Raw genomic sequence first — 15,683 nt, 5'->3', positions numbered from 1 at the left:
ATGTGAGAGATGGATGGAAGGAATGAGATTGGTGGAGAAACAATCAGTTCAGTCTGCATGAAAAGGATAAGGACCAGGGCCACACTAGTGGGACCTCAGAGGTGTAGGAATTGTACGGAAAACATCACATAACTTTCCTGAAGGACCCAGAAGAAGCCCTGAACAAGGAAGAACCACACTATGTTCTGAAGAAGAAAGATTCAATATTATGAATATATTTGTTCTCCCCAAAGTATCTATTAATTTTTAAAACTTAGCAAAAATACCAAAGGGGTTTTTGAAGGGTGTGGGAATTCAATAAAATAACTTTGAATTCAGTCCAGAGAAAAAGCATGGAAGAATATCCTGAAATTGGCCTGGGGCTGGGGCTCAGAGGTAGCGCACTTGCCTGGCATGTGTGAAGCACTGGGTTTGATTCTCAGCACCATGTATAAACAAATAAAGGTCTATCAACAACTAAAAAAAAAAATTTTTTTTTAAATCCTGAAATGTTTTATAAGGCATGAAAAGAGAAAATTTGCCCTGCTTAAACATTAAAATGTATTCTGAATATTTAATAATTAAGAGAAGTACTCTAAAGAGATCCAACCAGAGGCAGAAGAGTGCATGTCCAGAAACAAAGTCAGGTAATTTGAAACATGATAAAATGGCATTTAAAATTGGTGGGTAATTTTAATAAATGCTCAAAACATTTGGCTAAAGATAGTATAAAAATAAAAATTAAGTAGTACATGAGGATGGAAAGTTGAGTAATAGATCTCAATTGCCAATAGCAATAGATCTGTGTTGCAGATAGATCTACATGCAAATGAATTCAGTATACATTGTGGTGTGGAAAGGCAGTTACAAAATTGTAGACAATAGCATTCTGTTCGTAAAACCGAGTTGCCGTTTATATGAGTATTAGGTAGGTGGCAAAAATGGAATTAGGTTAAAGAAGTCAAAAGTTCTCTGAAGCTGAAATATTAGCTGGAGCTAATATTTTTGAACTATGTTTGAAGGCTTCCAGAAAGATGGTGTGTGTAGGGTAGAGAAGATGAGCCCTAAGACCTGAGAAGTATGAGAGGTTGAGAGTCAGTATTGTTAGGAAGAACATGAACAGTAATGGAAGGAGGAACAGGTCTCAAAGAGAAAAATATAACCATCTGAAAGTGATCATTGGCAACAAGATAAGAATGTTGCTATGGGCACTGTTGGGCAGGAGGTGAGGGATGGTGGTTGTAAATGAAAGGTAATGATTTTAATAAGGTTTAGTTAATACAATTTTAGTCTAATAAAATTTTTAGAATAATTTTCAACTGCAAATGGTAAATCATGGGTCATGTATATTTTACCACAATTACAAATATATGTATTGGTAACTACAAATTTTCATGGAATATTCCATGAAAAATGGCTTTAAAGTTAGTACATTATTCTCTAAATAACATAAGGGTGGAGATGGGCAGCCCCAAAGTCAATTCAGCTATTTGTTAATGTCATCAAAAACCCATACTCTTTTCTCTTTTTACACTCTGTCCACTTGTGTGTGCAGATGATGTCTCCTCTTGTGTTTCAAGACGGTGGCTACAGCTGCAAGCTCATGCACTGGAGCAGTAGCATTCAGTATGACACGGGGGTTGGGGCTGGGAGGTAAGAGGAAGTGCAGCAGAGAGCTTTCTACTGTGCTCCTCTTATCAAGGAAGAAAATGCTTCCTGAAACTCTGTAGCCAGCTTGCCCACACAGGCCTCTGTCTCATGGATGTCCCTAGATCAATTCCTAGCAAATGGAAATGTGATTACCTTGATTGGTTTGGACCAGTCCTTCCTGTCTGGCAACCAGCATGATGAAAATGAGCTGTTATTCTTTAGTTTCTAGTCAGTTGAAACTGATTCTTTACCTTCTCAGTATGATCATCACTTCCCAGAATGAATAACACATGGATTCTTTAAATTCACACTTTAGAATACTTAATTTGACTAATAAAATTTGTACACAAAGTCAACCACCTATGTTATCCTTTTATCCAGTCGCCTGGAAGTAGTAAAATAGGGAGTCAGCACTTCTGGTTAGGGCCCTTTGTTTCTGCTGAGGGGCCCTAGGGTGACATGCCACCTTACTTTGCTGCCTCATCCTCCTCATACCCATTGGCAAAGTGACGGGCAAGGTGGTACGGCTTGACTGCACTCTGCTTTGGAACAAATCTCACGTGTGATTCTTGTCACTTCTCTCCAGGTCCTTTGGCTAACTGCTTGCCTTAAAGTCACCAGTTGTACATCTTACAAGTAAACAGAAATTTTGTTAAGGAATCTGCTTTAATTCTCCTGCTTCCTCAGAATGTGGTATTTTATTTACGTTGGGTTTTTTTTTTTTTTCTTTTTCCCCTTTGTGACTTTGAGTAAAACATTCTTTGGGTACTCCTATGGTTACCAGAGCAAGAAGTAGGCCCTCTTTATTCCCATTTTATTGTCTATAAATCAGCCTTTAAAGGCCATTGTTATCACTGTGAATTGATCAGGGGTAGAGCCCTCCTGTCCTGATTTGAAGCAGTGGAAGGTGTGCACCTGCAGTAAGCTCGATTGGTGGCCACAGCAGAGATGCTCCCTGAGAGAAAGGAGTGGGTGAAATCTCCAGGGAGTGTGTGAGCCCACCTGGCTGACCCTCTGGGACCTTAACATGGCTTTGGTATTCAATGTTTCATTGCATAGGTAGCAATATTTTACCACATTTTATGGGAGAACTATGGTTTTAAAAGATTCTGAGACTAGATCCAGTAATTCCATTTCTGAGAGTTTGTGTGTGTGTGTGTATCTTATGGATATGTACACACACACACACACACACACACACACACACACACACACACTCCTCCAAAAGAATTGGAAACAAGTTTACAAAGAGATTACTCATGTTCATAGCAACACTGTTCATAATAGTCCATAGTAGAAATAACTCATGTCCATCAATGGATGAATAGATAAACAAAATATTATACACACACCTGGAATATTATTCAGCCTTTAAAAGGAATTTCTGACACATCAAACATGGATGGAACTTGAGGACTTTTTGCTAAGTGAAATGAGCCACTGTAAAAGACTAATACGGTATTGTCCCACATATATGTGGTACAGAGTAGTCAGGTTCAGAAAAACAGAAAGTAGAATAGTGGTTGCCAGGGGCTAATAGAGACAAAAATGGAAAAAATCATGGTCTAATGGACATAAGAATTTCAGTTTTGCAAAATGAAAAAGTTCTGGAAATTGGTTGCACAACAATGTGAATACACTTAATGCTAAACATGAATTTAAAATAGTCCAAGATGGTAAATCATGTGTCATGTATATTTTACCACAATTACAAATATATGTATTGGTAATAAGAGGGGAAGTAAAGATCCTGGGACTGGCCCTCACTGCTATCTGTGGCTCTCTGTTTTCTTTATGACTTCACCACCATCATCTGTGTGTAGGCTCAGGTGACCTCTGTTTCTACAATCATGGCCTCTTCCTTAATTCAATACATTGTTATCAGTTTAGTATGAAAACCACCTTTTATATATTTTAGGCTGTAGGCTCCTCTACACCCCTCTTAGGAAACAAACAAAACACTATGAAATTATTTCTGTGAAAACTTCAATAGCAAATTTGAAAAAACTGTGGTTTACAGATCATAAGGAGACAAAAAATAATGTTTATCCTTGTCTATAAGCTATGCATGTCTTATTTTTAATTTTTTAATAGAGAAGTTATGGTACATTTTTTGGAACTAAAACTTTGACGATCTGAATGTGTTACTCAGATTAACTAGATATGTTCAAAATATCCAGAATTGTCCACCTTAAAGCTAACAGTTCTGTAATTTACTACATGGTATAAGTTGGGTGTTCTTAGCATCTTCAGGAACTAATCTTTGTCATGTGTTGGAAAATAGACTCTCATGATGAATCTTTTTCCCATAGAAGAGCTCAAGGTCAGTTTTCAGTTTGCTTGTTTGTTTTGGTTTTAGAGGAGTAAGAGGATAAGCGCTCCAGAACACCTAAAAGAAACAGTTATGACATTAAAGGTTTCCAGTACTCAGACTGAGATCCAGGGCTTCGGGGGAGAGTTGCCAAGGTCCAAGCCCCACCTAGAAAGTTACTCAGAGTGAGACTTCACAATGGTGTCCTGTTGAAACATGCCTCCGAGTCACCTGTTTTAGAAAGATAGGCCCCGGGTGACGACTTATCATAGGTATGACTAGATGTTCAAACCTTTTGTACCAGAACTGTGCTAGGTAACATAATAAGGAAAAGTTCTCAAACTGGATTTAAATAAAAGAGCTTTAATTGGCATCATGTCTAGTTTCGTTGCATTACATCACTTGGATTACTGTGAAGTATTTTGAGTCTTCTATAGGACAGATTAATTTAGATTAAAATCTCAAAGAGCTAATTTAAAGAATGTCTGTTGATATCATAAACTGAGAGGTTAGAACAGATAACAAGTTTAAGGAGAGAATCCTTTGAGTTGTGTTTGATCAAAACGCTTCTTGTGATTTGAAGCAAAGGTGTTTTTTCTTACTTGTTTAATGTAGTTTATTCATTTATATCATTCTCTGGAATTGGGACCTATATCCTTGCTTGGGACCAGAGTTCATAATGGTAATTCTTATATATAAAAACAGTTTATATCTCTAGGTATTGTTAACGTGGAATCAATGTTAGTGCAGTCATGTGGACTCATACTGCTTAACCCATATTTGTTATTTTAATCTACTCCAGCCTTTAAACAAAAGATAACTAAACCCATAGTGTAAATGCCACAGTAACACAACTAAAACCAAATAATAATGATTTTGGCATATCCCAAGCAGGAAAACTCTGTGGCCATTAAAAATCACATTGTATGAACAAGTTCTACATTGAAGAATTTTATTGAAATAGGAAAATGTTCACAATAAATTGTTATTTCTAAAAGGCTACAAAATAAAGGGTATAGAATAACCATTTTTATTTAAATATATATTTAATTTAGTCATACAAATATGACAACATATGTAATTTTTAAAACGCAGAATAAAAAAAGCCTCAGAAATTGTTATTTAACAGTGAAGTTTTTTCTGTTTCTGAGTACTATGGAATTTTGAGTGACTTTTCTTCTTCCTCTTGATGTATAGGTTTCTGCTTTAAGCAAGTGTATGTTCAATTTATGAATTTTATTATTAAGAAAGTATAATACGTGCTATGTTAATAAATACACAAAAACAATAGATACCTTTTATATTTTCTGTAATTCAGGCTTTTGTAAATTTAGATGGATCTTTTAATAAATTAGTTCCAAGTTTTTTAACTTTCACACTGCTAATTGGATGCTTAAATTGTTTGAAAACTGCATCATGTGCCAAGCAGATTTGTTCGCTGTGCTTTTTTAAATGGGTGATTCTTAGCATATAGGAAGCTAAAGATGATGAGCCAGCATGACATTACTTTAGGTTAGTCATGCTTTCTAAAGTCCAGTGCTTACAAGTTGTGTGCATGTGTTTCCAATAAAGACTTATTTACCACAGCAGATGACTTTCTTTAACATTCTGTGCTTCATTTTCACACTCCTGTTTACTCATTGCAAGTTGTTTGACCGTACGTGGTTCTCAAGTCTTGAAAGACCCTCTTTGCCATTGCAGCCTTCTCCAGAGTCTTCACCTTTTGAAGCTTAGAAGGCATCCCCTGCAAACTCACAGGATTCATTCGGGGGGGGGGGATCACAAATGTGATTCCCACACACCTGTATCATTGCATGCTTGGCTCATACTGACTTTGTAGCACTGTGTTTGTGTGTCTCCCCGAGGAAACAGGATGCTTACCATGGTAGTGATCATCCTAATAATTACCATCTGTTGAACACATACCGTGTGCCAGAAGCAGCACTCCCGCTTTGCATATGTTACTTCATTTAAACCTCCTACTATTACAAAAAGTAAATGCCATTTTCTCCATTTGATAGATGGGAAAACAAAGGCTTTGGTTTAAACAAGATATGATAAAAAGACAGAACTTTGAATTCTAGAGGAAGAACCAGAAGTGGAATCCCATAACCCCTTTTTGATGCAAGGATTTAGTGACCCAACTGATGAACAGGGCAACCTCATAGTCCTGGACTCCTCTGAAGTCCAGGATGCTGTTTACTCATTTTTCTACTCTTTGTATTAACAAAATAGCTTTATCTTCCCTTTGTGCACTATTCTCACAGTGTTTGGCAGGTGGAGGAGGCATTATCATAACCCTCCAGATTTCAGAGGGTTATGATAATCTGGTCAATGTCTTAAGTTCCTACTTTAAGACACTGTTTCTGAGTTTTACATCTTATATCTTATTTTTTGGACCTAAAATTTAAAAAAAAAAAATTGCGGTGGCAGAATACCAGTGATTGAACTCAGGGGCACTCCAGCACTGAACCACATCCTCAACCCTATTTTGTATTTTATTTAAAGACAGGGTCTCACTGAGTTGCTTAGCGCTTCACTTTTGCTGACACTGGGCTTTGAACTTGCGATCCTCCTGTCTCAGCCTCCGAAGCCACTGGGATTACAGGCATGTGCCACTGCACCTGGCAAAATTTTGATTTTGGTTGATTTTTCCGAATGCTCCTCTGCTCCATGCTGGTTAATAATGCCAGCAATAATAACAGATAATAACAGTCGTTTATTGAATGTTTACTGTTGTGCTAAGTGCTTTAAAAACATTGACCCTATGAAGTAGGTTTTGTTACTTTTCCATTTTATAGATGGAAACACTGAGACTCAGAGAGGTTAAATGGCTTGTTTCACTTTACATTCTTATTCATTCATCAGTCTGATAAAGGAGTGCAGTGAAGATTTGTATCCAGTTTTTCTGGACTCTGGTTTGAATGAAGACTCTGTCTCTTGCTAGTATTTTGACTTTGGGCTAGTTACTCAGCCTACTTCTGTGTATAGTTTCTTGACTTGTAAAATGGGTGATAAGATATGTACCTCAACATTGTGATGGGGATTAAATGGATTACTGAATGGAAGGTGCTTAGAATAGTGCTTGACCCATAGTGACTGCTTAGTATTAGGAATTTAAAATTATAATCACCCTTAACAATATTATTAATATTAACCAGATTTTAAATGTTGAAATAACTTGTTAAACGATATAAAAGTGTGTGAAGGGAATTACATCCTCCTCTTGCCACCTCTGACTTGCCCTCCCCAGAATTAACCAGTTTGGTATATACCTTTCCAAAATATTTCCTATGCCATTGAAAGCTATTTTAAATTGTCCTTTCATTAATGAAGTACAGGTTGATAGAAAAATTTTATGGTGTTCTCGAGAATGGGAAAATGGAGAGACAGGGAGATAAATTCATTCATTCAATTAATATTTATCAAACATCTGCTTTGTGCCATAGGGCTTAACAGAATGCTGAGGATTTAGTGTCAAATGTGGTATGTGTTGAATTTCTGTTTTGAGCATTTATTGATGTCATGTTTTGGTTTTATTCAGGATATGATGTTTCAGCTTCTCCGAGGTCTGGACTTTCTTCACTCTCACCGAGTAGTGCACCGTGATCTAAAACCACAGAATATTCTGGTGACCAGCAGTGGACAAATAAAACTGGCTGACTTTGGCCTTGCCCGCATTTATAGTTTTCAGATGGCCCTTACCTCAGTGGTGAGTAAGAGCAATACTGTCTTTTCGTTGAATTATCTTTCCTGCTTCAAATAACAAAGTGCCCCTCTTCCATGCTCCTAATGTTACTGCTTCCTGTGGTCTTTACTACTTCCCAAAATGTCTTTGCAATCTTCTGGATAGCAGTGGATAAGAGGAGAGCATTCTGTTTACAGCCACAGAGACATCTGGGCTGGGTGCATTGTGGCAGGACCCATTGCAGAAATAGCCTGTTGCATCTTAACCATAGAAAGGAATCAGTTACAAGTTTCCAAACACTTTTTGCCATAACCACTGTTTTCAGAGCTACGTCATGATGAGCTCAGGGTCAGGAAAAAGAGAGTGGGAGGAATGTTGACCTATCTACAGCGTCCTGTCCTGAGAAGCAGCAGGAGTACCAACCCAGGTATGTTAAAACACTTCGGAAGCTGAGGATACTGACTGTGAAGAAGAAAGAAATTGACAGTGAAAATGGATGATCCTTGAACAAGTAGCCCCACCCTGCCAGCTCTAAGCCAGAATAGAAAGGGTGAACCAAGGGTCTGTTTTGGCAAAAAAAAAAAAAAAAAAAATGACAATTATAATATCCTGTTCTTTGTCTCACTCACCGAGGTGCAAAAGCATAGTAGTGACTTTGGTTAGTTTCTATTCCTCCTTGCAGTTCATTGTTTCTGAGATGAATTTTTTGAAATTCTGTACCCAAACTACAAAAAGAACAGCCTGGAAGCGAGTATTAATAACCCTTTTCTTTGAAAGATTTGTTTTATATATAGTGAATTCATACATAGATAGAAAAGCCAGGGAATGTCCCCTTGCCTTGCAATTTATTTTGGAGTTGTGTGCAAAAAGCTTCTCAAATCAGGGGCAGCACTGCCCTGGGTGGGGGGCACTGTTGAGAAATATATGGTGGCATCTTTGGTCATGACAGTGACCTGGCGGGGGGGATGGCTGCTTCTGGCATTTAGTTTATATGCTTCATGGAAGCTAGCATTCTCCACAACAACAACAACAACAAAAATGTTCCCTCAAATCCCAGTAATTCTTCAGCTGAGAAGTAGAAATATGGGAGAGAAGTTGGAAATTCCTCTGAGACAGGTAACTTGCCTTAGGAAAAAAGTCCAACTTGCAAGAATATTCTCCATCTACCCTTTCCCCCCACTGTAGGTATGAATACTACAACCTTCCGTGTAGAACTCCTTACATTCCCAGCATTAAGTACTTTGACAGGGCATCAGGATTTCTCCAGAGGATTCCTTGAAGTATGTTGCAGTTGTTAAAAGATAAATCCTGCTTCTTTCCTCTTTGCCCAGCATACACCAGTACTTTTGAGAAGATAAAACAACAGCTGTTGTTAAAAGGCTTGGTCTCCGCTTTGGGCAGGGCCAAGTAAGCTCTTCTGTTCTTACAAAATCGGACCAGAAAGGGCGGAGTCTGTGTGTTTCCCCAGTGGGAAGGGTGAGGTAGGCTTTGGGCTTCCCTAGGAAATTATTGCACATGTTGTTTTGGGGCCCTGGGGAGAAACTTGAATAGACTTTGTGATCAGGGCAGTAATAGGGGAGCAGATGAAGGAACTGGTCTCCTTGGGTACATTAATTGAGGGAAGGATGAGCTGTAACTAAGCCGGACACGATTTTAATCCCCCCAAGTGGGCACTGATAACCATAAGTAAAAGCAGGAAACCCAGTTGGTTTTATTTTGATTTTTTTTCTTTTTTCTTTTTTGCTTGTTAAATTTGAGGAATGATGGCCTAACTCATGTGTAACATCAATTAACATTCCATTCATGCTGGAAGTTGGTATGTTTAAACAGGAAAATGCAGACAAAATGTTTTATATTCAGAGAAAACAGGAAAGGCAAGCATAAAACATGTTTTTTTTCTGTATCTAGTCTGTATGGTGTACTATATATTCCTGTGGTGGCATTAGTCAAAGATGTTAGCAGCTGGGAGAGACTTGATTTGAAAGAGTGATAGACGGAATTTAATGGCAGTAATAAAAGGTACATTTCTGTAAGCTGCTGCATTTAAAATTTTCCTGTTTAATATTTTTTGTATGAAAAGGAAAAATCCATTTAATATAGTGGTGCTTTGATTTGCCTACACTTAGTAACATATAAAAACTTAGAATCACAGTTTTTCGAACTGAGCTGGTGTGTATTTTTAGTATCTCTGGAAGAGACTACACTCCACTTCCTGGAAATGCACATTTTTAGTAGATTATGTCATATAGAACCTGGGAATCAACTTAATTTGTGGAATGTTAAAGGGATTAAAAGTTAACTGATTTGAAACTGACTTTTTACAGCCGTGGGAAATGCTAATATATTACTTATCTTTCAAAGACTGATCACATGCCCTTTTCTGGTATCCCTCCAAAAATAGAGCCCTATCACTAGAGTAACATCTTATTAATGTCTTTCATGATACCACTTTCTAACTTGTTTGTAGTTATTTCAGGATTTTATTTATCAGGCTGCAAGTTCCTTGAAAGTAAATGCTGTGTCTTATTCAGCCTTGTTTATTTTGATAGGTTTTCAGGAAATATTTTTAATGAATAAACTGACAAATGCCAACATATAATATAAGTAGCTAAGTTGTAATAAAAATAGGGAAGAAATTACCTATACATTTAATGTCTCAATATTCCTAAATAGCTACCCAGTGATACTAAGCCAAAGGATTTGCTAGAGCAAATACCTTAAAAATGTCTTGAGTACATCTGTACCTTAGTCCTGATTAATTCATTGACAAGTATCTGTTCAAAGTCAGGAAAGCTGTATGCTGTAGCTCAGTTTCATGTTAGGAGTGTAGGAATGATTTGAACCCAAGTTCATAGTTTGTGCCTTATGATTATGATAATCCTCTCTGCTGGCTCATTAAAGAATTTCCTGTATGAATTTACCTTCAATCCTGAACAGAAAGCTATAGAGATTCAGAAATATGGCATTGCTATAATTCCACTAGAATTGACAATGTAACTCACTGAATTTTGGTGTTAACTTTAGAAGAGGTTTCATATTCTTCACAGATAATTAGAATTCTCCAAATGAAAGAATGAGTGCATTATTAGACAAATTTTTTTTCTATTTAGTTATTAAGCTAACTAACTTCGTTAATATATGTATATTTATACAATACATGGAATTTCTATGTGGATCATTGACAATAGCTTGCATTCCTACAGTCTTTCTAAAAGTTTCAGAATGTTCTCACATATATCCTAGATCTTTACAGGGGCAGCTAGCAGTATTTATTTCATTTTAAAGTCTCACATGGTAGAACTGGAACTGCTGCTTTATAATATCTGAACTATGCTTTCTGCCAGCATTCAAGAAGAAACATCTTTTCTGAATTAATTGAGAAATTAGCTGTTCTAGACAGGTGAGTTTTTCAGCTGTCTTGGGGTGTAACACTATATATACTCTGATCTTTAATATTTAATATTTTAATGAAATGTTTCTGTTGTTCATACTCAGTACATAGGCCTTTTGGGTAGAAATTAACTTAGGACAAGCATTATGAGTCTGGACTATAGTTTTAGCTGTCGTTGGTATGTAACATAGGCCAAATGACTTTGCTTGTAACCACCTAACAAGTTGAGGGCTAATCTCTAGGGTTCCGTGCCCTTTAGATCCTAACTGTATTGGGCTGTCTCTAGTAAGACACTCGGGTGTCTTTAGGGGATATTAGATTCTTGCTGCTGAGTATATAGTAATACATGTGCTTGTATCTATATAGAATAAAGATTTATACTATTTTTAAAAGGCTGAAGGATTAAAATTTGGGTGGCTGCAGTGTATGCCTTGGACCTAGGCAGGAGGGACCCCTGGCTTGAGTCTCATGCTGTAGAGGAGCCTTGCCAACCTGCTCCAGCCATGTCTCCCCTCATGGGGCACAGAACCTAGTGTGCAAGGAGAAATGGACAAGACCTCCATCCTACCCCCAGGACATTGAAAATCCCTGACAACATGGGACTTCATGGGCTCATCCTTCCCCCTAATAGCAGATTTTGCCACTTGTATGTTTGCACTAAGCCTAGGGACAGGTGTTTGCATGCATATGGGCATAGCCTGGACAGGTGGACTGGAGTGTCTGATGCACAGCTTGAGGTCCCTTGTGGTTCAAGAGAAAGCCAAAAGTGTGAGGAGAAGTGGAGCCCATTATATCTGCACCCAATGTACATTATTTTTGTCAAAAAAGTTTCCCTGAATCCCTGAAAAATGAACTTCTGTGACTTATATTGAACCAATAGATTTGCAGAAAACCAAAAAGAACTGGTTTCAGGGAGGTTATTCCAGTTGCACTGAGGTGATATGCAAGAAACGTGACTCATATGCTTATATAATATCTGTAGCAAACGTGTTTGGAGAATATACACATATTCAATAGAATGACTATTAAGACTTGCTAAAATTATGTTTAAAGTCTTTCTAAAGTCAACATTTCCAAGTACTTCCCATGGTAGTATATGGTGCCAGCACATTTTTTGTCTTTCAGTATTTATCAAGACCAGTGACTCAGCCAGCAGTTTTAGTCCTACAGGAGAGTAAGTCCTGGTCTGTCAGAAAATGTCTCAGAGCAGAGCCAGGGATATCACCAGCAGCTCCACTGAAGTCCCTGATCATCATGAAGCCTGTGATCAGTAGCTCAGGGAGGGGACAATCTCTGATTATGATGCAAAAATCTTCATGGTTTTTTTTTCCCCTAAACCTAACTATACAGCATTCAAGGTGATCCTGTTGCCATTGGATTGGTGTTTTAGGAACTCTTTACCATTTCTTTTTGGAAGTAGGAATTGGAGACTCAAACCAGATTTAATCTGGATTTGTCAGATAATTATAAAGAGATGAGAAAACTCTTATTATTTATATTCCAACTCTCACCCATGATCCCCACTTCCCTTTTCTTCCTACCAAAGGCTGTAGTACCTCAAAGAATTTCAAAGTGGTCTGTGGAATCCTCAGGTTCTATAAAGGTATCTAGAGGTTCCAAGAATGTTCAAGAGTTTGTTTTTTAAATTAATTTTTTGTCTTATTAAAATTGTAATTAATAAACAGCTAACTGGGTCCACATTTTGACACAGTGGGGAACATTGAGGCATGAACTAGTGCCTCCCAGTTTTCTTTTTTTAATGTAGAATTCAAAATAAAACTTTGGACATACTTGTGTACCCGAATATTTTATATATGCATTGTTGTTTTGGAAAAAAATCAAGCATTCTCTCAGTTCACTTCTGTGTGTTCATGTCCTTACAATCGCCCAACTGCATCATCATGACAGTGTGCATGTGCTCTACTCACTTAATAAGAGACTTTTAAATGTTTTTATACCCAGATGTGATTGCCAGTACTCAAGCACTAAGGACCAGTCACTCCCTAAGATAGTCACCATAAAGCTACATGTGAATAGAAAGAAGTCTGCATCCTAAAATAAGCTCCCTCTTCTGGTACTTCACCTAACTTTACCTTCTGAGATGAATTCCAGGATTGGCCTGCCTTAACCAATTTCTTCTCTGGAATGACAAGTGTTATCATGAATTTCCAGGATCTTTTTAGGACCTTTATGCAATCATTCAGTGCTAATCACTAAATTAGCATTTGTCTTTTAAAAGTTTGTGCTCAACACCTCATTAGGAGGAAAGTGCCACTTTGTACCATAATGAAAGAGTGGGAATGTTCTCCTGTCTTGTTAGTGACTTAATAAATTCTCAGTGAATTACTTCCCTCTTCTCCAGAGGCCTTTTTCCCACATCATCTTTCCTTTTTAAAAAGTTATTCATGTCCTGAAGACATCTTTCCTCTGTAGAAATGGACAAAAGACAGTACATAAATAATAAACCTGTTGAGACTGTTAGACAGCTACGTAGAGTACAAAAATTATTTGGTTTTTTTTTTAATGGAACTGGCAAGATTTTAAAGATTTCTTTATTTAAGGTCATTAATTTACCAGAAGTATTACAAAATTTGATACTAATATCCCCTCTTAGGCCTCTGACAATGAATAGTTTTTTACTCTAACTTATCTTAATGTTGGTAGCATTTAGTAAACACTAAAGAGACTTTTTGGATTCAGACAAAAAAGCTTTCCGATAAGCCCAGAGGAGAAAATTAATGAAATGGAGTGCTGGCTTTCAGTCAACAATTATCACTGATCACTTTCCATATATCGGAGAACCTGAGAGAGGATGGTGAACAAAAATGGACAAAGTCTTTGCTCTCAAGCGCATAGAAACAAAATGATAGATCTGAATAAAATCATCACCTGCGGGAGTGTATAGTTAGAAACAGGTGAGCTCAATGAAGGAAGAGAATAAGGTTCCGTGAGGCCAATCGACTCTGGAGCCTTCAGAGGCCGAGCTCAGGGAAACCTTTTCTGCATACCCATGACAGAATGTGGGATGCTCAGGGAGGTCTCCAGCACCCTCCTTTCTGAACCTTCTGGATGTGGGCCCCACGGATGTGCACATCACGCAGTCCGTTCCTGTTTTCTGTGTGTGGATTTGGAATAGTTCGTTGTAGAGCACTGCCAGGTGACAGAGTAAAGCAGAACCAGAGACTGGAGAACAATGTCATCTTTTCAGGGGAAAATAAATTGTTGATGCTTGTTTCCTCTTCGTGCATGTTGTATTTACTATGGAGACCTGGCAGGGTTTGGGCCTGGGCTTGGGCAGCCGAGTTGCTCCCACAGAAGCCTCCAGACGCTGCCAGTGCATACTGAATAAATCAAACCATGAGCATTACATGAGTATAATGGAAAAAACCCAAGCCCTGTCGCCCCAGCACCTCAGCGAAAGTGCAGGACACACCTCGGAAGCAGGAAAGGCTCCTGCAACTCCCTCCCCGCTAACATCTTGCCGTGACACAACCAGGTCTGTTTTGATAAAACCTCCAGTTGCCAGTCCATATTTCATAGTTAACAATGGAGTGTTTGTGCCGGTTTCGTTTTCACTTTCACCAGTGAGGGAAATGGAACACAATGGGGGCAGCACACAGAGCTGGGAACAGGACACGTTTTCTTCAGGATTCCCAGGGCTGGGTACGTGGAAAATGCCGGAGCCAAAACAAACACACGAACCCATCCAGATCCTCCGTTGCGCATTCTCAGTGGTCATAAAACACGTTTTGAGTTACCATCTGATAGGTTGACTCTGCCGCCACGGGGAAGGCAAACATTGGTGACCACTGTGAGACTTGTTCCCACGTAGAAGGAGGATGGATTGATTCCATACTGTCCAGAGGGCTGCTGTGGGGCCGTGCGTACGTGTGGGCATCTGACTCCACCAGCTGTACTCGGGGAGGTGAATCCAATGACTGCCCTCCTTGTTTATAAAAGATAGCCATTCATTTGACTCACCTAAATCTAGCTCCTTCATAAGTGGTCACTGTTGCCAATTAGTTCTGGACGAAAGCAGAGAAAGGGCTGGATGTTCCTCTCTTCCTCCATTCGTGTTCGTTCTGCGCGTCCCATCAAGGCATGGTGTAGAGAGGGTCTGGTTGTCACCTGGATTTTTATATCCCACCCTTCACGCTTCCTGTGATGTCATTTAAATCTCAGCCTCCTGAGGCCAAATTTACGTGTAAAGATCAATTTTAAATTTAAATGTAAAGACCATTTGGTCTTATTAGGGTCTTGTCTAAATGCTTTAGAGGGGTTTTCTTTAATAAGCAAAGGCTCCTCAAGGATCCGTTAAGATGACAAAACGTTGTCACCGTTAACGGTCTTAATGGAAATGCACCTTCTGTGCTGAGTCCTGAGCAAGTCTGAAGAACTTTAGTTAAGGAGATAATCCCATCTCCTTAATTTGCTTAACCCAAGTGTCATATTATTTTCACACTCAGGCTAGGGAGGCATAGTCCTTGGAATGAACATGAAACGGTGCTTCCTTAGCTTGGATTTTTGTGTCCTCTTTAATTCTTTGGATGTGGGAGCTTCTTGTGTTTTATAGCTGTCACTTCTGCCTTATAAGGAAGGGGAAGGTGCCATATTGCTTGGATTTCGATAATCTCATAGTATAAGTTTCCAAGGCAAGATTCGTC

The 15,683-nt window shown here is 38.4% G+C and overlaps 1 protein-coding gene across 1 annotated transcript in view; it reads left to right on the top strand.

The window, feature by feature from the left end:
- Positions 1–15,683, top strand: part of Cdk6 (cyclin dependent kinase 6) — a 200,657-nt gene that overhangs the window by 88,951 nt on the left and 96,023 nt on the right. The window contains exon 3 of the mRNA XM_026391545.2: positions 7,485–7,652. Within this exon, the coding sequence (XP_026247330.1) occupies positions 7,485–7,652 (168 nt within the window). The remainder of the gene's footprint in view (positions 1–7,484; positions 7,653–15,683) is intronic.

The sequence above is a fragment of the Urocitellus parryii genome, chromosome 3 (assembly GCF_045843805.1).
Source record: "Urocitellus parryii isolate mUroPar1 chromosome 3, mUroPar1.hap1, whole genome shotgun sequence".
NCBI classification, from domain to species: Eukaryota; Metazoa; Chordata; class Mammalia; order Rodentia; family Sciuridae; genus Urocitellus; species Urocitellus parryii.
This window is presented reverse-complemented; position numbering and strand designations above follow the sequence as displayed.